This window comes from Silurus aristotelis (genome assembly GCF_946808225.1).
Source record: "Silurus aristotelis genome assembly, chromosome: 13".
Taxonomy (NCBI): Eukaryota; Metazoa; Chordata; class Actinopteri; order Siluriformes; family Siluridae; genus Silurus; species Silurus aristotelis.
The window spans coordinates 13,745,926-13,772,401 of record NC_139586.1 but is presented as its reverse complement, the minus strand read 5'-3'; the positions used below and the strand labels follow the sequence as shown (position 1 = coordinate 13,772,401).

General features: G+C 39.6%; 1 protein-coding gene across 12 annotated transcripts in view; it reads right to left on the bottom strand.

The window, feature by feature from the left end:
• Positions 1-250: 250 nt before the first annotated feature.
• Positions 251-26,476, bottom strand: part of pmfbp1 (polyamine modulated factor 1 binding protein 1) — a 177,476-nt gene continuing 151,250 nt past the window's right edge. For all 12 annotated transcript variants that reach the window (XM_083558353.1, XM_083558350.1, XM_083558354.1 and 9 more), the window contains 15 exons: positions 23,201-23,323; positions 21,642-21,747; positions 20,562-20,719; positions 20,026-20,272; positions 19,276-19,465; positions 17,167-17,320; positions 14,115-14,282; positions 13,111-13,227; positions 11,836-11,961; positions 8,886-9,053; positions 8,598-8,770; positions 7,655-7,729; positions 7,482-7,575; positions 6,840-6,895; positions 251-1,010 (listed from right to left, as the gene is read on the bottom strand). In XM_083558353.1, the coding sequence (XP_083414479.1) occupies positions 935-1,010; positions 6,840-6,895; positions 7,482-7,575; positions 7,655-7,729; positions 8,598-8,770; positions 8,886-9,053; positions 11,836-11,961; positions 13,111-13,227; positions 14,115-14,282; positions 17,167-17,320; positions 19,276-19,465; positions 20,026-20,272; positions 20,562-20,719; positions 21,642-21,747; positions 23,201-23,323 (2,031 nt within the window). In that variant the 3' untranslated portion in view covers positions 251-934. The remainder of the gene's footprint in view (positions 1,011-6,839; positions 6,896-7,481; positions 7,576-7,654; positions 7,730-8,597; positions 8,771-8,885; positions 9,054-11,835; positions 11,962-13,110; positions 13,228-14,114; positions 14,283-17,166; positions 17,321-19,275; positions 19,466-20,025; positions 20,273-20,561; positions 20,720-21,641; positions 21,748-23,200; positions 23,324-26,476) is intronic.

Sequence of the window (26,476 nt, the reverse complement as noted above, 5' to 3'; positions counted from 1 at the left end):
GCTGGGTGAGACAGAGTGTTGTTTATTGATTTTGCCTGAACAGAACAGGTCTTCTTGTGCCGAGATTCCGGTTTAAAGTTAATTCAGTAATGACCCTGAGCAGAAATAACAATCTTCTTCAGTGACACAAGAACACTGCCGTGATGTACATGGATGTACATATTAAAGTATTGCCTATATGGTTTGTCAATAATATGACACGCTTTACACACTACATATACATGAACAGACGTCACACAAAACACACAACTGCACACGACTGTTGTATTTTACACAAACTCCGAATGATTTATCTACAGAGAAAGACATCAGGGTTGTAAAAAAAAAAGCCCAGATGTAAATGCAGACACTAGATATGTGTTTTACAGTTCTTTTCTAAAGGTTTTAAATGCCAGGAGGCTTGAAAAGTTTTTGATCTGAAAGCCACTGAGAAATTTATGACAAATGCTGAGATGTCAACAAAAAAAAAAAGATTACATTAAATATCACCCCAGTGAACAAACGCAAAGGATGCTGTGTTCACTTACCTCAGAGCAAAACAAGTTTCATAATGATTAACACACACTGACACTCCGTCCTAAAAAATGAAAACTGCACTCGTTTTCACTGCCAAAGAAAAACGCCATTATCTTATATCTCATAGCATCTGTCATAGTGTCATAATATTATTCAAGTTTAACAGGTTTAGAAAATATATAGGTGTAAACAAACCCAAATCTCCATCACTTCTATTCACATATTTTCTCCATCAATGCTGTATTACTTTTATTTTAAAAAGTGCCTCAGTGTTGCAGACAATTCCTGAGAGAAAGTACATTTATGGAGGTATAAACTTCCAGCGATGTGGCCTATTTCGGGTCCTTCTCGCCCTTTGAGCGACTCGTCGTGCCACTTCAGTGGCAAAACTCGAACCGGGCGTGGCTCTGCACACACCTCAGCTCCGCTCCAGCCGAACTGCCAAAGGCTCCTTTCTGCTCCTGTTCTCCCGCTGATGACTGAAGATTCCCGATCTGAAACATGGCAGGAAAAATACAGAAGATGCAAATTTTATTAAGAAGTAATTTTCTTTCAAAATGTCAAATAAAATCACTAAAAGCCAACCAGTGTAACATCAGTAACGTTGACTATCTTGAATTTAGCAACCTTTCTACAATTTTACTAAAACAACATGAAATTAGCAAGCTTGCATACATTATTATTTACTAATTCTATAAATTAAGCAAACTTGAAAACAAATGTATACATTTAGCACCATCATCCAGGAATTGAAAAACAAGGTATATAGATTTAACAATGTCCTGGGTGTATCTGAACTCACAGTTTGCAATCTTATGAATTATTTTTAGAAAACTCATCTATGAAGTGAGAAAGATTGAGCATAATGAAATAATACATTTCACAAACTCAAACAAATTTATGAATTGCGGATTTTCTGAGATTTCTCTTTCGAAATGTCTATGAATTTTAACACCTCATTGATAAATCTACCAACTTTTCAAAACAAATTCTTGAATTTACCAACTGCAACGAATAATTTACCAATTCTATCTTTGAATTCATATTTATACACAACCAAGCTACATTCATGAATTTCATTGTTTTAAACTCATCATAGCTTGTCTATGACTAACAACCTCATATAGAAATGCACCAATTTTTCAACCTCATTTACAAATTCACAAAACTCTTGTATTGTATTGAAATACTGATATAGATTCATGAATTCAGCATCCTCATAAATAAATCTAGCCACCCCACATATAAATTCATAAATTTAACAACACTGTATATAAATGTACAAATTGGAACAAATTTAACAGCTTCATTATTCAAATTATCTATCATAAAGATAGATCGTAAATCATATCTAATTAAAATTTTTATGAATTTTAAAATCTCTATGTCAAAAAACTAAATCTGTTCTGCAGTTTTGCAATCCTTAAATTTACCAACCACTACAAATGATGTAGTGTAAATGTATCTCGCACCCTCAAATATAAGTGCATTAATTAACAAGCACACCTATAACTTTATCAACTATGAATTAATCAGCATTTTATACCAATTCATGAATTTAGAAAACTCATTTATTATTACAGCAACCCTGTAGATGAATTTAGCAATAATTTAGCATTTAGCAAACTCAAATATAGATTTAGCAACCTCATGCACAAATTCACAAATTTAGGAACTTTGTAAATACATTAGCAAACTAATTTCTGGATTTTGCAACTACGTACAGAAATTCATGTCTATAGCTACCCTTTATATAAAAACAGCAACCTCACCTAAAAACTTTTTTAAACTTAAAATTTAAAAACCTCTTCAATTAATTCCTAAATTTAGCAACTCTAGCTTTGAATTTAGCTACATTATATGTACATTTGTGAATTCATCCATCTCACCACCAAATTGAATAACTGTTTAAAAATTTGATCTATGGATTTTGCTAAATTTTATAAAAATCTATAGATGTCACTTTTTAATAAGCAACATTATATATAAATATATCCAATTTATACATAAAGCTGTATGTATGATTATGTTCATCGTTACATGAACTTTACATCACCTCAAGGCAATATGTAGATGATCTTTGCTTATCTTTACAATTCACATACATTTTACTGTTTCTATTAACAATTTTTTTTGACAATACAGACATCACCATCATGTTGGCCAACACTTCCCTGTTCCTGTTGCCCTGACCTACCCCTCCAGCATGGTTTGGTTTTACTGCTAGTCTGCTCTGCATCTTTACCGCCCTGCAGCTCTCTGGATCTGCTGTAGCCCCTAAGGCCACGTCACTGCTGGACACAAGTGCAAACAGTCAAATGTCACAGTGGAGATGATTGGCTTCCTCGTGTATAATGAGCTCTCCGTAGCACACGCTTGCTTCAAAGAAATAGAGCCAATTAACAAACTATAAATATATATATATTTTTAACCAGGGCTACATATAAATGAGCATTTTTAAAAAAATAAAAAAAAATCTTTAAACCGTCACGGTCCCTTGTTTCCAAAGTTGTAGTCCTATCTGGCAGCTTTGCATACACAATCGGCTCTTTGACTACTCCTGCAGCTTTGCTAATGCTTTGCCCTTTTGTGTCCGTTAATTCCGCCCGGGATAAACAGGATTTTGTGCATGCAAAATTATTCGCGGCCGCATATAATTAGCTGGAGAAACAATTAGACGTGTGAATAACAGTCCGCAGCGGTGCGTTATGAATTTGGAGTGGGAGAATGAGGCGTTTGTGGACACACAGGAAAGCTAAGCTTATCAAATAAAGCTTGATAAATGTGCAACGAATGAAACGAGTCAATCATTTTAATGTCCATGAGGAGCCCTGAGGAGAATAAATAAGCAATCAGGACCTCATGTGGCGCGAGCAAATGAGCGTGAGGCACAATTAGGGAGGGTCACATTCACACAGGGGTCTGAGTACACTAAACACACTGATGAGATCAGACATATGACAGAGAGAGAGAGAGAGAGAGAGAGAGAGAGAGAGAGAGAGAGAGAGAGAGAGAGAGAGAGAGAGAGAGAGAGAGAGAGAGAGAGAGAGATAGCAGCAATTCGAGAAATGAACTCTAGATGGAGTCTAATGCATTCTAGGCCTACTATTTATCCCAGTTTACAGAAGAGAAAAAAAGTACAAATGTCACATACGGTGTAAGAAAAAGACAGACTGAGAGCATAAGCAGGAGAGCATGAGCAGGAGAACACCGGTTTCTTTTCTGTAGTTCGACAGATGAACGGGCCCCACAGCATGCGCTTTCAAAGGCAAATCAAAGTTATTAACTATTCAATTACATAAAGGGAGGTGAAGGCGTGAAAGGTTGCGGACCAAAGCACTTTTGCTTCAGTGCATTAAGAGCTGCTCTGGCCCTGTGTAAAAAGAAAATAGATTGCCTCCCAGTTAGACGGCTGTGTGTTTTGCACCCCCCCCCCCACACACACACACCCCCCCCCACGCCTTTTCCTGCTAATACCAGCAATCTGCTCTGAAAATCTAATCCCAAGTACCATTTACACCACATCCACATATAACGTCTGCTTGGAAAAGCGTAGAATACTAGTTTTTTTTCCTAATATCCAAATAAACAGGACAGGCTCTCTATCAGCCAGAGGGATGTTACCAGAAAGAGCAAAGTGCTAATGAATAGTGTTTTTTGTTTGTTTGTTTGTTTTTTTGGATGAAAGCATGTTATCAAAGCAATGTTCTTTTTATTTCTCTTTAAAATGTGCAGGGGAATGTGGCAGCAGTTAAATATAAACCCCCACCCTAAAGCCCTAAAGCTCAACTCAACTGTTAAATGGCTGAATATAAAAGTTTGCACACTCATCTGATAAAATAAATAAAATAATTTTAAATTTTTTTAAAGTAATTTAAAGCAACAGGCCATTTCATGCACCGGATTCAAATTCATGGTCTCATTCTGCACTATTTAATCCCTAAATGATCTCTGTCACTGAAAGTGCTTATATATACACATGTCCATGCTTCAGGCCAGCAGCTCAGTGCAACCCAATGTTTATCATGACAAATTTCAGCTAGAACAGATTTACAGTTCTCAAAAACAGCTGAATCCATGCAATCAATCCACAGATTTAAATGAGAAATTAACCACTACCCAATGTGTGACTGGCATGTGCCTGCCAATCTCAAGGTGTTTTTTTTTTATAATTATTCATTCTCTACTGAGTACAGCACCAAATTTGTAAAGATACAGAATAAAGTGTGAACATCTTGCTGGTTGTCGGGGCAATGCCAAGAGAATGTTTTAAATATTATGCAAATTAGCTCATGACTCAGAAAAATTGCATATACCAAGGCAATGATTTAAAAGATTTTTCAGGATAGGTGCCAAAATATATAACGCTGTGCTGCAGTCCCATCATATTATATGTACATGACACTAACTAAAGTTTCTGGACACCTTACTATTACACCAATATATGGTTCTTCCTCAAACTGTTGACACAAAGTTGGAAGCACATAATAGTATAGAATGTCTTTGCATGCTGTAGCATTACAGTTTTTCTTCACTGAAACTAAAAAGCTCAAAGCATGACAATTTCCATGTGCACGAAGACGTGGTGTGTTGAAGTTGAAGTGAAAACCGTCGAGTGTCCTGCACAGAGCCATGACCTCAACCTGAACACTTTTGGAATAAACTGGAACATTGACTTTTTACCCCGGACCTCCTCACCCAAGATCAGTGTCTGATCTCACTTATGTTTTTGCAGCTGAATGAGTACAAATCCCCACTGCTACATCGCAAAAACCAGTGGAAAGCCTTAGCAGAAGAGCTAAGCTAATCTGAATGTTCTCTTTGATTGGAGGCCACTCTGGGCAGCTAGGGACGGTTTCTCATCAACGCCTTGGGTCGTTCCATGAAATCCCGGAGTAAGAACAGGAGCTTTGAGGATGGATTTGGACTGTAGTTAATGTCAACAGACTGCTACATTGACTCAGGAATACAGTTCCCTTCTGATCACCATCACTGTACACCGCAACATTGTATATGTGCAATAAATGGACATTAAGTGCACCCCAGATGAGGATAAGGTTCCCTCTTGAGTCTGGTTTCTCTGAAGGTTTCTTCCTTATGCCATCCGGGGGAGTTTTTCCTTGCCACAGTCGCCACTGGCTTGTTCATCAGGGACAAACTTACTTATAAAGAACATATTCATTTTTTATCACCACATTGTCTGTGTAAAGCTGCTTTGAGACAATGTTCATCGTTAAAAACGCTATACGAATAAAAATGAATTGAAATTGAATTGAATAGTTTCTAGATGCCTTCACTTAAAATGTGTGGCTTTTCATACAGTCCCAACACACTGTTCCTCACATTCTGCAGTAACTCTATCAGATGGCAAAAAACATTGTCTAAATCTTTTCATTATTGTGTTGTGCTGAATTCTGTTCTGGATATTGTAAGCATTGTATTATAGTCATTTTAAGGATTACCACAACCAACATAGGTTTTCAAATCAAATCAAGCACTTGACGTCCTTATTTGTTTGAATTTATTCTCGCTCTCTTTCTTTCCCTGTACGTACAGGCCTGCAGGCTTTCTTTCGTTCACCATCTTCAAACATTAACTGAGCTTCATTTAGTCACACAGCTACACTGAATGAGCCGAGTGTGTTAATGTGTGTGGATAATTTTCCGTTCTTGTGCTCTCTGCTTTCTGTCTCTGTCTCTCTCTCTTTCTCTCTGAATGATTAGTCAAGAGAGTCACAGTCTCTAGGGTGATTATCCACTTAATGCTCTAGTAACCATCATTTTACCCCCTGAATTCAGCAAAGTTTAGTAAAGTGTAGCACTTTGCGCCTCCAGCACTGACATTAACACCACTGAAGGTTCGGCACTGTGTAAGTGTGGATGTGATGGCAGCACTTAGTGAACATGGTACCAGGCCAGAACCCGAATGGGCTCTGCTGTGTTGCAGTTCTGCGAGGGAAAAACGGCGATTTTTCATTTGCCATGTCAAAAGATTCCTCCAGTTTTTCTTCACAATTGCACATCTAGCTACTAATTCACTCTGCCTTTTTATGAAGTTTTGAGGGTCTCAGTACTTGCAAAAAAGCTGAAACAGTCTTTGCACATTATAGGTGAATGACGTGCACAAGCTTTTCTGAAACTTTTATAAATCGGTCAAAAGTTAAATAAGACCTAGTGCCATTATTTCCTAATTAATAATTATATTATTAATAATTTCTTTAAAAAAGTTTTTTCTTATTTGATATTACTGATCATGGCCAAAAATAAGGTATGAGACCTCCGAGTCAAATGAAGAGATATGATGGTGACGGTGTAAATACTCACGTTGCGGAAGGCTGACGGCTGTGCAGCTGCTCACTCACGCTCTGAGTTTGTAATGCCTGCAAAAAAAAATAAAAAACACAATTATAATAAAAAACTTTGAAAGTTGTTACTCATGCAGGTTGTAGCAGTAGTACGTCATTGTGCCTGGAATTTCATCAGTTCCCCATTGTCTTCATCATAATAACACACCAACTTCTCAAACATCTTGGAGAGGAAAGAAAGTTTCCGAGGTCTTTCTGAGAGCATTAAAACTGCACCACAGATCTGGTTTCGGAAAAATATTCACTTATGCTTTGTTCAATTTCAATCACGTTTACTTAACAATGACAGGGGTGATTTGAATATTAAACTTTGTGTTAATTATACATAATTTGTATCATCACTAGTTGAACTACAAACTGTCAGAACTATTGTCAAGTTCTATGATAATAACTGATGTGATTGAGCAACAACATGTAATACTATCTTTGCATTTAGTTCTTAATAAATTATTAATATTAATTATGATTAAAGGGAATAGGCAATTATATCAATAATAATGCTAAGGATATTAAATCATAAATCAAAAATTTAGCAGCACTTTAAATCAATGCTAAAATATATATTAAAATGCAAAGTTAAGTAAATATGCTAGAAATATACCTTGTATCTCTCTGCCTCCATTCTCTGCTCATCGAGCTCCACCCTCAACCTCCGGCTCTCCGCCTGCAGCTTCTCCACATTCTCCTGTAGGTGACTGGGAAGAGAACAGACATTACTGCATCAGCATGACACTATTCATCGCTCGCACTGTTTAACATACAAGCAGCTCTTACTCTTTTTCCGCTGTGAGGTGGATGATCATCCTGCTCTGGTCTCTGATTTTGCAGCCAAGTTTCTCGCTGGCCTGCCTGAAGAGATGCAGTGTACAAGCAATCAGGAGAACTTAAAATTCCAAATGTCTAGTAATGTTGGTTAATAATGTCTAGAAAAGAGACACAGGGGTCATGCTTGTGGATTTGGAAAGATGAAGAAATTTCTATGCACGATATAATAAAACATTGTAACGTGTCAAGCTACAAAGCAACAGAAGTGACAGTAAGAAAATGACAAACATTTGTAAAAAATATACGGAAATATATCTACAGCTGGGATTCTTGACCGCAGGATCTATAATGTTTTAAATATAGATCTGTTTATGCTTTATATATGACCATAGTAGAGCTCACTATTAAATAATTCTACAAACTGTTGAGTGTGAAATACCCAGAAGTCCAGCAGTTTATAAAATGCTCAAAGCAGCCCACAATAACAATAAATGAAGCTCTTGCCCCATAACTGCATTAATGTTTTTAATTTTCACTGCTGCCATGTAACGCTGATTAGATACCTTATTTCCTAATAAAGTGGACAGTGTGTGTATGTGTGTATCTGTGTCGATTATTCTGCAAATGAATCTAATATATCCTCTTGTGAGATTTTTTTTGCGTCTTTTGGTAGGTTATACCTAAGTGATGTCACTTGTCCTTCTTGTTACTAAGCTGTATGCCAGAAATACCCTTAGATCATACAAACAGGAAAGACGCTATTAAGAAAAAATGCCCGGTAAAAATGATCCCATCAGCAGGACAAGACTATTAATTATGCTATAAGTATAAAATGTTTCAAAACAGGTTTGATAAGCACAATATTGGTCTTACTGTAATCCTATAACCGGAAATACCAGATACATTGGACTGTGTTCGAGATATTGGTCATTTCTGCAGTATTTGATCTTACTTTTGCTCTTTGACCCATTGATTGACATTGGTGACCACCAGCTCGCTTTCTCTGTGCAGACGGGAACTGTCAGTGCGAGCGTCGCCCAAAGCCTGCCTCAACACCTTCACCTCACTCAAAGCATCTCTGTACTTCTGTTCTACAGAGTCCATCTCAGAGTGTACGGTTTCCAACTGTACAACACACACAAACACTGGGGTTAATATGACAGAAGCCTTCCGAAGAGAGCTTGTGTGTGTGTGTGTGTGTGTGTGTGTGTGTGTGTGTGTGTGTCCCCGCATATTTAACCTGAGCTACTTTGGAGCGGTAGTTCTCTCTAAGGGAGGCCACCTCCACCTTCAGGAGCACCAGTTCCTCCTCTCTGGATTGCAGGGTGACGAGCTGCTGCTGACCCCAGAGCTGAGCGCGTGCCAGCTGACTGTTTAACTCCGCCAGACGCCCCTCAAACGCCTGGGTCTGAAAGAACAACGTCAGAGCGTTATTAACTGTCTAAAATCATTTCTGTCGGAGTCCAGTGCATGTAGAAGTTAATACTGAAATCATGAGTACTGGTATTCAGATTGTGTTGTAAAAAAAATGCCCTTTGTGCAAAAATCGTAATAAACGGAGATAATTTTAATGCTTAATAAGACAATTATATTTAATACGTTTCTCCAGTGTTACATGAATCAGCATAAATGTCAATTGAGACTTGATTTAGTGAAGCTAGCTGAAAATAAGTTAGCTGATGTTATTCGACTTACAGAGATGTTTTTATTGGGTGTAAGTCAGCAAAATAAATGTCTCCATAATTGGGTCCAGCAAAACAAACTTTAATGCAAAATGTTTATGCATCGTTTTCTATATAAAATAACAGCCATTTAATCTCAACATTTTAATTGTCTTAGCAATAATTGCAAGAAATAGAAATGTAAGGCAGACAGTCAGGCTTGCCTGTGTGAGTCAGAGAGAGCGGGAGAGTACGTGGGAGAACACGGAGAAGGTCTCACAATGACCTTTACACAATCCCTGGGCACATACGGTGTAGAAGAGAGCCAATAAAGGTAATGAAAAAAAAAGCAAAAGCAATTAAAGTGGTTGAGAGCTGTATGTGTGTGTGTGTGTTTGTTTGTGTGTGTGTGTGTGTGTGTGTGTGTGTGTGTGTGTGTGTGTGTGTGTGTGTGTGTGTGTGTGTGTGTGTTGGGGGGAGGGAGGGGGTAAATGACAGAAGCACAGAGACAGAACACACACACACACACACACACACCTTTGTGCATTCGTACATGATTACAAAATATTTGGTCTATATATAAAAAGGCAGGCAGTGCAACACACACACACACACACACACACACACACACACACACACACACACACACACACACACTTACTTCAAAATGATAAGTGCTATAAATGCAAACATGTAGAAATATAGCTTCCTCATCTTTTCTCGTTATTGGTTCGCTCCGACTACCCTTGCATGCTGCTGCGTTCTGCACAACCAGAGGCAATCATTAGTGGCCTCGTGCCGATCCAGCTGCAGCACGAGCAATTATTTTTAAAAGGCAGAACTGAAAACAGACAATTGACACACGGCACGGCACGCACGCCCAGGACCGATCATTACTCCTGCAATCAGGGCAGAGAAGAAGAAGCGGCTTGGGATGGGGTTTCTGCTCCTCATTTTATTATTACTTTTTTGTTTTTTTTAGCCTAAGGAGTTTGCTGACCACAAAATGACAAGGCTGCGTTTCCTCGTCCAATTTAAGCAGGGCAGAGAGTGGGCCTGTGAGCATGCAACACTGACAGCACTTAAAGAGGATGATGTGAAGACTGAGAGAGAGAAAGAGAGAGAAAGAGAGAGAGAAAGAGAGAGAGAGAGAGAGAGAGAGAGAGAGAGAGAGAGAGAGAGAGAGAGAGAGAGAGAATGAGAAAGAGAGAGAGAGAGAGAGAGAGAGAGAGAGAATGAGAAAGAGAGAGAGAGAGAGAGAGAGAGAGAGAGAGAGAGAGAGAGAGAGAGAGAGAGAGAGAGAGAGAGAATGAGAAAGAGACTCACATCTCATAAAGGAAACAGCGGTTAAACAGTATAGCAACAAACAATTCAGTCTTGTTCATTTAATATTCATTTATAGAAGCAAGACATCTATGGCACCTTGCAAAACCATTCACCCCCTACATTTCGTACTGAACTGATATAGACTAAATTGGGATGAATTATAATTCTATACAAAATAGATCATTATACTAAAGTGAGAGGAAAGATCAATATATACATATTTATAGTTACATTTGTTTATAGCAGACCAGCAGACCCAAGAGCTTATTAAAAACTATACAAATCCCATGATGAGGAGAGAGGAGTGATGCTAAGAGAAAGTTCTGGAAAATTACTAATTAGGTTCTAGGTTCAGTGACAAAAAGGTAAAAATTATTATAAAATTTTTAGATTTTAAACGTCACTGACTAGATAAAAGGGAATTCGTCTGGAGAGGCAAAAAGTAAAAAAAGAATGATTTAATCATTTGAAGACAAATTGGCTTTATACTATATATGAATAAAAAAAATTCCCCTTGCACAGCAATACAGCGCACCCAGCGTTTCTGTCACTTCTAGAATATGTTCTGGAAGTCTTCTTTTCGAAGCACGTCAAGCACTTTCTGAGACTCCAAGAAATAACCAAATCTGGAGAGTAGGGTGGGTGCAGAAGCGAGATCATGTGGACTTTGCTCATGTGACGATCATCATGCGCAAGTTGCCGAATGTTTTGGACATTTTCGGGGGTTGAGCTCGTTGAAGGTCTTCCTGATCTGCTCGTCATCTTCTAGTGATTTTCTTCCGCTCTTGAAGTGCACGTGCCACTCTAAAGACCTCGAATCACTCGTTGCAGCATCTCCGTATGTCGAACTTATGTCATGTCGAACGTCTCTGTGGCAGATTTGCCAAGTTTCAAGCAGAATTTCACGTTTGCTCTTGCTGTCTGCGATAAATTCGCAGACGTTGTAACACACGTGTTCAGAATTGCACCAGTTAACAACATTAGCCTTGAAACCTTTGATACCTTGTACATAGTATTTTGGACAGTTTTTCTGTGCCTAATTGCCTGTAACTGGTGAGCACCATGTTACCTTTTCTGTCAGTATCTTGGAGATCTGCCTTGGCTCAAACACTGATGTGAAATTCACTTAACTCTTGTTTATAAATTCACCCATAGCACACGGTCTGGAGTCTCGTGTCCGGGAAGGGAAGGGAAGCGTCTCACCTCGTCCTGAGAGAGGTGGCTCTGACTGCGCAGCTGCTGCAGCTCTGTACTCAGTTTTGTGTTTCGCTCTTCCTGCTGGATCAGCCGCTGGTGCAAGTGTGTCACCTCCTGCTTACGCTCAGCCAGCTACAAACATGCATACATACAGTCACTTTATTGTCCCTGTATGTTACTGTTATGCTGAGAATATTATTGCTACAACTTATAATAATAATAACAACAGCATCAGCAGAAGTAGTACTTATAACAGAAGTATTAGAAATACTGGAAGTAGGAGTAGCAGTAATGGCAGCAGTAGTTACAGTAGACGTAGCAGCAACAATAGCAGTAGGAAGTAGTATTTGTAGTAATAAAAATAGTAGGAGTAGTGGTAAGAGTATAAATAGTAGTAACAGCAGTATTATTACTTCTGATAAAACAGGTGTACAATACTTTGGTATAAAATGCTGGATATAGTTTATAATATAGTTTATGCTCACTGCTATCTGTTTCTCTTTAATGCTGTAAAACAGGGGTCCCCAAACCTTTTTCTATACATATATTTTTCTTTCTATAAGGGGGCCGGAGTGACTACCAATATTGTTTTGGAGAGTTTGTTCTGATTTTAAATGTATTTATTATGCCTTCTAATGCTAGATTAGTTTATTGTTTTGTTATGCACCGTACAGACAAATGAGCATTACTTTTCAAAAGTTATATAGCCTATTTAATATAAATGTTTTCATATTCATTGCTACTGAAATCAACATTTACTTACTTTTGCTTTTTGGTTGGTGGGTAAATCTAAGAAATAATTAGGCTATGCTAAAAATTAGAGCTCGACTAATAGTGGATTTTTACCGATACCAATAGCTAAGTTGGATTGTACTTTTCCGATATCCAATTACAACATTAATTAATAAATAGAATTTTATAAGTAATAAATAATAAAAAATTATACAGTAATCCCCCGTTTATTGTGGTGGTTATGTTTAAAAAAATGCCTGCGACTTTCGAATGTAAGCTGGAAAAACTATCAGTATGGATTTTTGCCTATAGCCGATAGTTCCAGCAATCGGTGCCTCGACCTCTATTAATAACTAAAGAAAAATAAAATTTAAAAGCCAACCTTTATTATCAAATACTGGTATAATAGGAGTAAAACATATTTTAAATAACATTTACTAAATATGTCTCTGACATTGTTCCAAATGTGGTGGGGGGCAGTATTCATCAAACGGTCCACCATTTGGGGACCCCTGCTATAAGACAGTGTTTTTTTTTTTTTTTAAGAACCTCTTTGCTGAAAGTTTCGATTCGAGCATCTCTTTCCTGCAGCTGCGTCTGCTTGTCTACCTCTACCTCCTGCAGCCTGAGAGTGGTGCTGTGTAGCTCACAAACCCGCTCCTGCAGCTATAGACACACAAACACACACACACACACACACACACACACACACACACACACACACACACACACACACACATGAAGAAAGACAAAAAAAACAGTGTTTTGGTATCTTCGGGATTGTGTGTGCCCAAGTGTTATTTAAAGCTAAAAGCAGGAGGATTTGCTCACACGCTGATCAGATGACAGATACAGTGGGTTTTGATTGCCAGATATTAAACTGGAATTGCAGAGATACATTTTTGACTGTAACTGAGTAAGGAAGTGCAACAAATCTGTTAAACCTATCAAAGATTTAAAGTTAAGTTGCATACGGATGAGCGGTCTGCTGATCGATGTGTTTCGCTTCCAGAGTGGTAGGGGGGGAAATTTCTTCAGCATCTGTGCAGGTCTAGGTCACATTTAGCTAAATCATTATCTGAGAGGTTTGGAAAATAATTACTTAGCTTTGAAGGAAACATTGAACTGAACTTAATTGAAATTTACCCATGGAAGTACGGCAAGAGGGTAATAAATCTGATAAAAAAAAAAATACAAAAAGTATTTAATACAAATTAGTATTTAAATGTTGATATTTAATACATATATATCCTGATTTAGGACTGTTGTTATGCACGAGTTTCGTTGCTCTGTATTTGTATTAGTACTCTAGGTATGAGAACTGCGGACTAACAATCCAAGCTAACGATAGTAATAAACAGATGGTGGTTGTTATGTGGTTTTGCCCAAATTCAGATGATATAGGGCCATGTCTAATTTGAACCATGTATATTCATAGATCTGCGTACACTTAACAAGGTGGAAAAACCCTTTATAGATGTATAAAAATGTATGATGACACAGAATGAGTTAAAATGAGCAATATGTGCCTTTACATTTCTGTGTGTGTGTACCTGGTTTCTGACTGTTTCAAGGTCAGTTCTAAGTTGATCTCTCTCAGTCTCCAGGTTGTCCTCTCTCTGGCGTGTCCTCTGTACCCAGTCCAGCTGTTCCTGCTGCCGTGCCTGCTCCTGAACCAGCTCCACACGCAGTGCCTGAGCCTGAGCCGAATATTCCCTCAGCTTACACACACACACACACACACACACACACACACACACACACACACACACACACACACACACACACACACACAGTTCCAAATGAAAATTGGGTGCATATGTGCCAGAATTGGAAAAGTAATCATCATGAAAAACTGTGTTGGAAAGTATATTTTTGTGTTAACTGTGTAAAACTGGGTTAGAAAAAGCTGTTTTTTTTAAGGTAATAAAATAACTTATTCGTTGGAAACATCAATGCTTTAGAGCTACATAAAAAGCCGGGGGAGAGAAAAAAGCAATGGTCTTAGTGTATATGAAAATCCAGCAGGAATAAATAGAATGAATAAGGCTTGCACTTTTAGCTAAACAACATTTATTTATTTCTAGTATTTCACAAGAGTGAGAGCACCCCTCACATTTCAGCAATCATTTTATTAGATCTTCTCAAGGGACAATACTTTAGAAATAAAACTTGGATATAGTTTAGAGTAGTCAATGTACAGCTTGTGTAGTAGTATAGATTTACTCTCCTCTGAAAATAACTCACATACAGCCATTATTTTCTAAATAGCTGGTGTCCAAAGTGTAAATATTTTGCGTGAGCACCATTGATATCTGCCTTAATCCTCCTGGGCATGGAATTCACCAGAGATGCACAGGTTGTTGCTTGGATCCTCTTACACTCCTCCATAATGACATCACGGAGCTGCTGGATGTTAGACACATGGCACTTCTCCACCTTCTGCTTGAGGAAGCCCCACAGGTGCTCAAAAGGGTTCAGGTCTACTTGGCCACTCCAACACCTTCAGTTTTGTCAGCAAGGCAGTTGTCATCTTTGCGGTGTGTTTGGGGTTGTTATTATGTTGGAAAACTGCCGTTCAGCTCAGTTTCTGAAGGGAGGGCGTTTTGTTCTGCTTCAGATTGTCACAGTACATGTGGGAATCCATGTTTTCCTCAATGAACTGTAGCCCTCCAGTACCACCAGCACTCATGCAGCCCCAGACCACGATGCTACCACCACCATGTTTGACTGTAAGCAAGACACAATTTTCTTTGTACTCCTGACCAGGGCATCGCCACACATGCTGGACATCATCTGATCTAAACAAGTTTATTTTAGTCTTATCAGACTACAGGACATGATTCCAGTAATTCATGGTCTTGGACAGGTTGTTTTCAGCAAACTGTTTGCGGGCTTTCTTATGAGCCAGCTTCAGAAAAGGCTTTTTCTGGACTGTTGGCTCTAGTCGGAGCGTTTCAGCTGTTTTACAGCGATTCTGTATGTCGAATCAGTGGTGGCTAACTCCAACTGGCTAATTAGTTTAGCAACACACAGAAAAATCACGGAACACGCTTGTTTCATTCATGCTCTTGTCTGTGCAACTTAGAAGACAGGATTCAAAAAATGCTACAAGAATCCGTTACTTATGCAAATGCTGCTTGCTATATATTGCCAAAACTATTCACTCCTCTGTCTTCATATGCAAATTAACTTGAGTAACATCCAATTATTAATCCATAGGGTTTAATATGATGTTGGCCCAGCTATAACAGCTTCAACTCTTTTGGGTAGGTTTTCCACAAGGTTTTTGACCATTCCAGAAGAACATTTGTGAGGTCAGACACTGATGGTGGATGAGGAGGCCTGGATCGAATTGCCCTAATTCATCCCAAAGATGTGCTTTTAGGTTGAGGTCAGGACTCAAGTCAAGTTTTTCCACACCAAACTCACTCATTGATGACTTTATGGACCTTGCTTTGTGCACTGGTGCAATCATGTTGGAACAGGAATGGGCCATCCCCAAACTGTTCCCACAAAGTTGGGAGCATAAAATTGTCCGGTATTAAGTATTAAAAGTTTATTTATCTGGAACTAAGGGGCCGAGCCCAACTCCTGAAAAACAACCCCATATCATAATCCCCCCTCCACCAAACTTTACACTTGGCACAATTAATTCATACTAGTAGCGTTCTCCTGGCAACCTCCAAACCCAGACTCGTCCATCGGATTGGCAGACAGTGAAGCATGAGTCCTCACTCTAGAGAACACTCCACTGCTCTAGAGTCCAGTGACGGCGTTCTTTACACCACTGCATCTGATGCTTTGCGTTGCACTTGGTGATGTAAGGCCTGGATGCAGCTGCCTGACCATAAAATCCCATTCCATGAAGCTCTCTACTCACTGTTCTTGAGTTAATCTGAAAGCCACATGAAGTTTGGAGGTCTGTTGCTATTGACTCTGCAGAAAGTTGGCGACCTCTGTGCACTATACGTCTCAGTAACCGCTGACCTGCTCTGTGATTTTTTTAATAAAATGCCTGCTTGGTCAAATACAACTTTCTTTCTGCTTCTACCGTTAGGGGGTCGCCACAGTGGACCATCCGCATGTTTGATTTGGCACATGTTTTTACACTGGATGCTTTTCCTACTGCAACACTCCCCATTTATCCGGCCTTGGGACCGGCACTAAGGCTTGTGCAACCCTAATGGCTGGGGTTGGTTCCCTGACCGGGGATCGAACCCGGGCCGCAGCGGTGAGAGCGCCTTATCCTAACCACTAGACCACCAGGGAACCGCCTGCTTGGTTAAATAATAAAAAAAATTATATTTTTGTGTTGCCCTGCAACAAGGTATTCCAGTCTCATAGTTAGGATAAAACACTAACTGAAAATGCCTGAACAGATCTTTTAGAGCTACCACTAGCTACCAAAATCACTTACAACAACTTTAACACCAGACAGTACTGAGTAATATGAATCAATGCAATGTTTTGTGTTGACAGGGGCACTAAGGTATACAAGCAGAATCTCTTAATGTACACAAGCATATACATAGATCTATACATGAAGATAAATTGAAAATATTTGTTTTCCTTAGTTTAAATTGATAATGATGTTGTGGTCACCTGCTCCTGCGTGTGTGTAAAGGTCTCTTTGGTGCTGTTTAGCTCGTACTGGAGCTCCTGGCTCTCCTGCTGCAGCCGTAAAGCCTCCTGCTTGGCGCTGAGCTGAGCCTGCCTGTTGCTGGCGGCCTCCACCTTCACCTGCTCCAGCTGAGTCCTGCAGGAGAAACCCGAGTTCTGATACCTGTATAATGTGCGCAGGATTTGTGCTTGCATGAATGAGACAAATAAGTCAACATGAGAAATAAGTGCACCATGGGACAACAGGCTGGAAGTGAATGCTGTAAAAACGGCGGTGTACTTTCACCGCAGCTTATCGCGCTACAGTCCACACTTTCTCCGCAACATCTAATTTGCTGTAATTCTCTATCTCCCCACTGTTTAATCAGGCTCAAGAAAGCTCGCTCGATCTTAATTGGAGCACGATGCCGCGCAGAAACGGTGAGCTTGGCAGAAAAAAGGTTGTTGGTTGTAATCAGACAAGGCAAGTTTAAACATTTAATGAACGAGCCCTGAAGCTAATTAGAGATGGGCGGCGAATGAGCTCAGCCACCGGTGAAGCATGAGAGCCTAAATCACGGCTCAAAAAGCGAGTTTAACGTCAGCCGAAGCAGCTAATCCAATTAAAGTCCCATTGCATCTCTCTCCCGCATTCTCTTTTTTATCAGCGACTCAAAATGAGCACCGCATGTAGAATGACTCCATATACAGATGTGTTACAGTGTCACTCGTTCATCCTAATGTGCTACTTTCCGCTCTGTGGCTGGTCTCCTATAAGCATTCATGCCCACTTGTTTCAGAGAACCATCACTAAGAAACTGTAGTGTGATATTCAAGGACTGCTGCTGTAACCATAAAAACTGTACTCATTTCACGACTCTTATCAAACTGCTCGTGCTGCAAACTTCCTTTCAACACATACAGTAGTTTTGTGTTTGCTACTGCACACCTCTCCTCACCCAGGAGAGGACGGCCAAGTCATGGTTTCTTCATCATGTTGTTTTAAAGACTTTTTCCTCAACTTCTGCTTTGCTCATTATTGATCTACGTCTTCATCTTCACCTCTCAAACTCCTCGTGTGTGTAAGCATACTTAGAAATGAAGCTATTTCTGATTCTGATCTGGATTTTTGTAAAAGACAAAGTCTGCTGATAAACTCGCACTGTGATCAATAATAAATAGATTTGTGTGCTTATGTTTTTAACAATTACTGGGAGCAATCATGAAATTGTATTGAAAAGTACTACACATATTATTGCGAGAGTTTCTTGATTGTGTTTTTAATAAAGGGGAACATGTTAGACTGTTACACTACAAACATGGAAAAATTTAACTCAAACAGTTGAGAAGGAAAATCCAAAGCCAAAGACAGAACCCATCACTGGACTAAGTATTTTTAGAGTGATAGATTGTGAAATGCTGCATCACTTCTTCCATTAGGTGATTGTGGGAAACTGAGCTTAAAAACCTGCCTTCCTTTATACATTTCTCTCTCTCTCTCTCTCTCTCTCTCTCTCTCTCTCTCTCTTTCTCTCTCTCTCTCTCTCTCTCTCTCTCTCATTGACAAACCAACCACGGTAACTGTTAATCGATCTGCAGCGCAATTCCCAGGCCCACCCTCGCCAGGATGATCAATATCCCTGGCAATTAGAATCCCCTATCTGCATGGCTGCAGGGACCTCACCACGTCTCCATGGCCCACAAACACCCAATTTAGTCCTCAGCCTATCGCTTAATTACTAAATCCTCCGTAATGCGTATTGGCAGGCAGACGAAGGCGATTTAGCATTAGCTCCTACGCCTGACTGAACAAGTGACCTTTGGCAAAAGCCGGGCTAAGATGCTGAGAAGTCGCTGCTGCATGTCGTCTGCGGATTGTTTAAACATCTGATCTCAAGGCGAAGACCGTGCGTGTGGAAGTATTCTGGAAGGATGAGCAGGAGATAACAGGCAGAGATCTTTCCAGAGTGAGCTTGAATAGAAATTCATTTTTAGAAAAAAACATCAAATCTTTTAAATAATTGCTCGATCTGCTTTCTTTATTCTACTGTACTGTATGTGGTAAAGTTCACGTTCACACAGAAAGTGAGTGAGTTTGTGTTTGAGGTGTACCGGCAGTCATGGAGCTCCTGCTCACTCGATTCTAGCCTCTGCTGGACTCTCCTGAGCTCGGCATGAAGTCTTCTCTGGGCCTGCTCAGCCCGGACCACTTCAGCTACTCGCTCTGCCAGCTGCTCCTGCGCTTGCTGATTCCCTCCCTCCAGCAGAAGCACCTTCTCCTCATGACGAGCCAGTTCCTGTGCTGGACAGCCAACATGCACGTGCAAACATGGTACAAATACTATCCAGTCAATGTAAACCATATCTCAGGGTCTCTGCAGGTTTCTCCAAGTCAAACGTAAGACTTTTTAAAACACATTAAGAATGAAATCTAAGACCTCGACAGAGCTGTAAATTCTTTATTTCTCAAGCCAACCTTTTTTTTTACATCTGTGGTAGAATTTAAGAAAGATTTACACCAATAACAGAAAGCTGATTGGCTGTTGCATGTTGGTCTCATTTTGTAGTCGCAACACAGCGAATTACATTTGAACTAACTAAAACTACAACAAACACAGAAACTAACAAACAAAACCAGTCTAAAGTGCTGTGGGAGCATTTCAATGAGCGTTAGAGGTAGCATTATAGGGACATTGGAAAATTCGAATTAATAAAAGACCCAAAGCAGCAAATGTTCAAAACATTTTTGATTTTTTCAATTTGAGACTTTTTAAGACCCCGTGGAAACCCTAATATTTATTCAACATAATCAGGCACTGTTTTACAAAAATCATACGATAAGTTATCAGCCGGGTTCCTCACCGTTGTCTCTGCAGCTGCTCCGAGCCTCTTTAAGCTCGTCACGCATCTGCAGCAGCTGTGTGCGAAGCTTCCCGCACTCGTTCTCCTTCTCTCTCTTCTCTTTCTTGGCTTGTCGGAGATCCGCCTGAAGAGCCTGAATGGTGGTGTTTTGCCTCTCTGCCTCTGCCGCCTTGCCTCGGATCTTTTCCCGTGCCTGGATCAGGTCTGTTTCCGACTGCCTTAGGAGCGTGTCTCTTTTCTGCACGGCCTGCAGGTAAATGAGAATAGCATCCGAGCAAAGCGTTAGCTAAAAGATGTAGCATGTCTTAACTTTATCAAAATTGCAAATAATATATTTTTTAAAACGCTTATGTTAACATTAACATTATTACAAATCTTTAACCTTGAATGTACAACTAAATGTTAACAAGAGCAAACATTAGGATTTTTTTATTTTCATAAAATGTGACAAATGTTTGTAACTACACCGAGTAAGAGAAAAAAGCCTGGCCTGGTTTTGTGTGTGTGTGTGTGTGTGTGTGTGTGTGTGTGTATACCTGCTCTTTCTGTATACACTGCCTACGAGCTGCCTCTAATTGTTCCTTCAGTTCAGTGACTCTAAACTCCAGAGCGTCCACACCAGCCTGTCTGCTCTGAGCCTCACACACTGCATCAGCCTGGAGCTTCCTCATCAACTCCTGCAGCCTTCGCCCCTCTGACACAGATACACACATACACAAATTAAACCATAAGGCATTGCTATTTGTCACTTATATTATTAGGATATTAAGAAATGTGTCTTTTCTTTTTGTAATTTACTGTAATGTAAACATTCAGCAATAACTTCAAACCTCAGGTCTTGTGCATGACCTTTCGTGAAAAAATGTCAAAAATGTTGTAATTGCGTTATTAGCTATACTAATAATTAACCATGTTTGACAATGATTTAAAGAGCGCGAGAGACAGAAAATGAGAGATTGAGAAAGTGCAAGAGAAAGAGACAGATATGGACAGACAGAAAGAGGGAGGGTTATAGAGACAGAGAGAGAGAATGAGAGAATGGAGAATAGTGGGAGAGAGACAGAGGAAGAAAGAATGTGAGAGAGATAGGCAGAGCGATATATACTGTATAGAGAGAGACAGTGGTACACAAACAGACACAAAGAGATCAAGACTGATAGAGAAACAGAAGCAGGCAGTGAAAGATAGAGACAGACAAAAAATAATAGTATGAAACAAAAGTACACAAAGAGAGAAAAAGAGAGACATACAAAAAAAAATAAGACAGACAGGGGGAAAGAGAGACAAATCCAAAAGAAAATATACTTATGTTATGTAAAGAAGGCCGAAGCGGTCGTATTTAATAAAATAAATAAAATTAGTTATGAAAGTCAACACCCGGCTGAATTCTGTTTTCTGTTTAGCAGCAAGATATGGATCAGGACCCACACAGACTCCACAACCAAACTGCAGGGGCTCTCAGCGGGAAAAAAAAAAGAACTGTTTTCTTCTCGTAAGGAATGCAGAGCTCCACAGTCATATTCGCCTGTGAGAAGGTCAGTTTCAGCGATGTGAGCTGCTGAAGGAAGGATGGAAAAGTGTTTGAGACATGATTAGCAGAAGGAAGTCGCACTCACCCGCCAGGCTGCCATCTCTGAGCTGCTTCTGTATCTGTGCTTCCTCTTTGAGCTTCTCCATCTCTGAGTGACAGGTTCCGGAGTGCTCCAGGGCCTGGGACAGTACCTGGACACACACACACACACACACACACACACACACACACACACACACACACACACATCACATATCTATACCTTTGCCTCAGGGGAGGTGCAGAGAAGCTCAAGACACAAGAGGTCCACTTGAGCAGTGAAACCCCCCACAGTGCCCTCAGGCCATCTCTCCACCTCACCTCACCTCTCACTTAGTGTCCACTGCACGTGCAAAATGTCCCACACATACACGCACTGTCTTCCTGACAAGTGTCGGCTCAAATCTGACGACAAGACCAGGAAGTGTCCTTGTCCAATCGACTAATTATAACGCCAACCCCCGAGCTCATAGGTGTCAGATGTGTGTATAACCTACAGCTTCTCCATGCTTTTATTCCATTTTCTTTTTCGGAAAACGGATGTGAAAAACTTTTCTGTTCTCTCAACACTTTTACTCTTCCACTGGTTAGGGCATTTCTCCTTCCCCTAAGATGCATGCAATGATAATAGAAAGACGTATTGATGGAGACGATGATTATTCTGTTGTTATATCATTTCTAAACTGTGTATCACATTGCTAATTAGGTTTTTATAAAAATAAGATATTATTTCTTTATTAAAGGTGGCAGACATTCGAGTAGGAATTCAAGTAGCAGACACTCAAAGAGAAAGCGAAGAAAAACCAGAATGCAAAAGAGAGACAGAAAGACGTTTGGACAAGACCAAAAAAAAAAAGAGAAAGAATGAGTAAACAAAAGTTGGATTAAAAAAGAGAGAGAAAGCAAAATTGTGAGGAAGACACAGAAATCAACAGAGAGAGAGAGACAGACAGAAAGAGTAATGGAGTGAGTGACAGGGAGTGTATGTGAGTGTGTATGTCACCTGCACTTTTGACATATGCAGATTAAAACAGCAGTCAACAACTTTGAAATAAAAAAAAAGAAAAATGTAATAAAAAAGAGTTAGGGTGAAAAAAAAAGGGAAAATGGACGGCAGGCATGTTCATGGCAGAAGTTGAAGTCTGACCCTCCCTCATTTTACCCCATTAAAATAACGAGGTGTCACAAGGCTGCGGATCGGTGGCTGACACCCGTCAGAACAAATCTATATTTCATGGCCACTTACAGATGTATAAATAGCCAAATGAGGGGCTGTAAGTGTGTGTAAAATGCCACTAAAAGGTTGCTGGTGGATGGTGGGTACTGTCAGCGCGGCCAGCGGGTAATCAATCAGCGGCTGGTGGCAGGAGAGAGCCACTAAATCACGCTGATGCTAACGCGGCACTGCAGCTACAGTAAGACGCCAGCGCTTCACCTGATACGACAGCCTGACGGATCGCTCCACTACAGTCCATTAAAGCTCAGCGATGCTGCCACAACAAACTATTAGTCACACGGAGCTGGGCCCAGACTGTCAGGACGGAACTTGGGATGGAGCGAGCAAATTTTGACACACACAGTTTGAGTTCAGTTTCGGGAAGTCACCTGTTCCAGTTCACGGATGCGACAAATTTGGGATTCGTAGTCTGACGCGGAGTGCATGTGAGTCGCTCGGTAAAGAGAGAAATCAGACTGGAGCTTCAGTGCGGCCTCCTCCTTCTCTTCCACCTGGAAAAATGACAATCACAGATAGAATATAGAATATAGAATATGCAAAGGTTTTTTTTGCGAATACAGGAACAAGCACAATAAATGTGCTAAGAAAAAACTGAAGAATACCCTGATAATCCTAAACTATGTGGCTCTATAATGCATAGTCAGAACTCTTTTAGCAGAAATGTGTGTTTGAGGTAGTCAGGAAAAGAAATCATTAAAAAGTTTCATAGCTATAAAAGAAACTCCATTTAAGTTGCAATTGCTACATCTACCACCTGCTAAACAATCGAACAAAAACACGATGAACTTCACACACATTCACTGACATTATGTTAAGCAGTTTCTCAGAATGGTAAAACCCACACGCTTGGCTTGTACAAATATACATTTCGACCCTAAAGTAGTATTATGTTAATCTGAGCCTTCCTCTTCAAATAACATCACTTCCTTCCACAGAACACACACGCATTTATCTCCAAGAGAGAAAAAAAAGGCATCCTTGTGGAAGGACATTGTGTAATGTTGGTTGTACTGCATCTTTTCCAATCCGTGAATTATTCTGTCAGCTGCGGAGAATTCAATGCTGTGTTCCAAACTGCACACTGTGCATTAATGTGTAATGACACCACTGCTGTACTGACGTGTTCTTTAACATGAGAGTATGCGGCTCAGGATAAAAGTGTGCCTAGGGGACTCGGATCCTGTATGACACCAAAATAAATTGGAAAAATGGTTGAATATAAAATATGCAAGGTGGCCGAGAAGTGCAAAACAAAATAACACACCCAAAAACAACATTACAAATCCCAAAACAAAATAAATCATAAAAACAAAATAACAAATCCCAAAACAAAATAACAAATCATAAAAACAAAATAACAAATCCCAAAACAAAATAACAAATAGAAAAATATCAAATCCAAAAACAAAATAAAAAATCATAAAAACAAAATAACAAATCCTGAAACAAAATAACAAATCCTAAAATAGCATATCCAAAAACAAAATGACAAATCAGAAAACAAAATAACAAATCACCAGGCAATCCAAAAACAAATGAACAAATTAAACACAACGACAATTCAGACAAACCAGAAAAGGTAGGTGTCATGAACAGAACACGCGTCAGAAACCGTTAGTAAAACAAAGTGTCGTTTATTGGTCTTAAATATGCAAACACAAGAGAGCATGTAACGAGACTGCAGGAAATGGCAAACTTTACTGAGTGCTTCACCCGAAGCGTAGCTAAGAGCATGGAAACTCAGGCAGTAACAGCAGTAGGTAGTCCGGATGATCTATGGTTGTAAACTGTAGATCGGAGGGTGAGTGAAGGGAAAGAGGGCCTTATAAAGGGGACGGGTAAATAGAGGACAGGTGTAGGTGATTAGTAGGAGGGAGAGGCTGAGCGAGAGTGTTGAGCATTGGAGGGAGTTGTGACTTGTGGCTCTCTGACAGTAGGTATAGTTTGTAGAATAAAATGCTTACTCATCATTAGACGAGATACCTGTCATTCAAGATATAAGAAGTAGGAAATTGTCTTTTCTTATAAATCGAATAACTTTGTTTCTGGTACGTGTGAAGTTGAGCGTAAATATCTTTTACACTTTTACACACAGTCTCCTGCTGCAGCCTGTTTATCTTGAATGACAGGTGTTTCATCCAATGAGCGGAAAGTATACTGTTCACAAACTATGCCTAGCTTTCCCGTTTTGTCTGAATTGTTGATGCGTTTTTGGATTTGTTAATTTGTTTTGAACTTCTCGACCACCATAAATATGAGACTATCTCGTTTTTTTTTTTTTTTATTATTAATTCATTCATTTATTCATCTATAGCAGCTGATTTATGCTGCTTAGTCACTGGGACTAATTTATTTATAAATCATCATGAATGAGTTGCCACATCCTGTACTTGTGTAAAAGTATAAATATATCGTTTATTTGTACTTGATCTTAATGGAATTGCCAAAAGTAAAGATACTGGTCCATAATAACTATATTATATTCCTTTATACAATTTAGTGTTCTCCTGCACACTATACCTTTTAAAGAGAGAGTGTGTTCTACTGTTGTGATCTCTCAGCACTGAGACAGATAATAGTGAACTAGCTGAACAACTCACATGTGTGTACTCTTACCAAATGATGATTATTATTACAGAACAAGGTGAAAAGATGTCTGTCTTTTTGTCTCACTTCCTCTGGTCTTCTCTGTCTGTTTCTTTTAACAGGTTGTATTACAGTAGGATCACAGCTAAAGCAAGCTTGTAAGTGATTGGGATCACACATGATGTCATGCAAATTCACTAAGGTGTTATGAGTGGAGGACCTGAGATGTGTGTGTGTATGTCTGTGTGTGTGTGTGTGTGTGTGTGTGTGTGTGCAGGTTAAACTTGAAGAGAGCAGGATCAATACAGCCTCTGTGTGACACAACATCTAGAAGCTGCTAATAGAGTGATGACCCCTATTTTAAAAAGAGGAGAAATGAAATGGGAGAAAATGTCAAGCTGGAGGAAAAGGAGCGGCTTTCGTGCGTCTGTGTGACATTCACATAACATCAAAGAGTGTCGCACATAATCCAGAGCCTCTTGAGCGTCTACAGATCAATACACACTCCAACTCCCAGAATCCCGCTGGAGAGAGTGTGCGCTCACTTCATTCTTGCACAACTACAAACCCTCTTTACAGTTCTGATCTACTCCCATACAGATGCTTAAGTCGAGAGACTCTGCACTTAACAGGAGCAGTGATTCACTTGTATGTTTGAGTGGTTTTTTTTTTAAATCTCTTCAATTCTCTATAACAAAGATTAACATCTGGTACAGTGGTGAGCGATAAAAGGTCATATCTAGTCAATTCAAGTCAAAGCAGATTTAGAGAATTTAAGAGTTAGGGTGAACGATGTGTATTTATCCCTGATGAGCAGCCATGGCGACTGTGGCAACCAGACTCAAAAGGGGAACCCATCCTCATTTGGGTTAAATCAATGATAGCTGAAGCTTGGGTGATAGCTAAAGCTTGACAATGAAACTATTAGTGCTAAGCAATGTATTATCAGATGGTCTCATACATGACACACTAAGATTGATGTGTAACTCATACACACACACACACACACACACACACACACACACACACACACACACACACACACACACACACACACA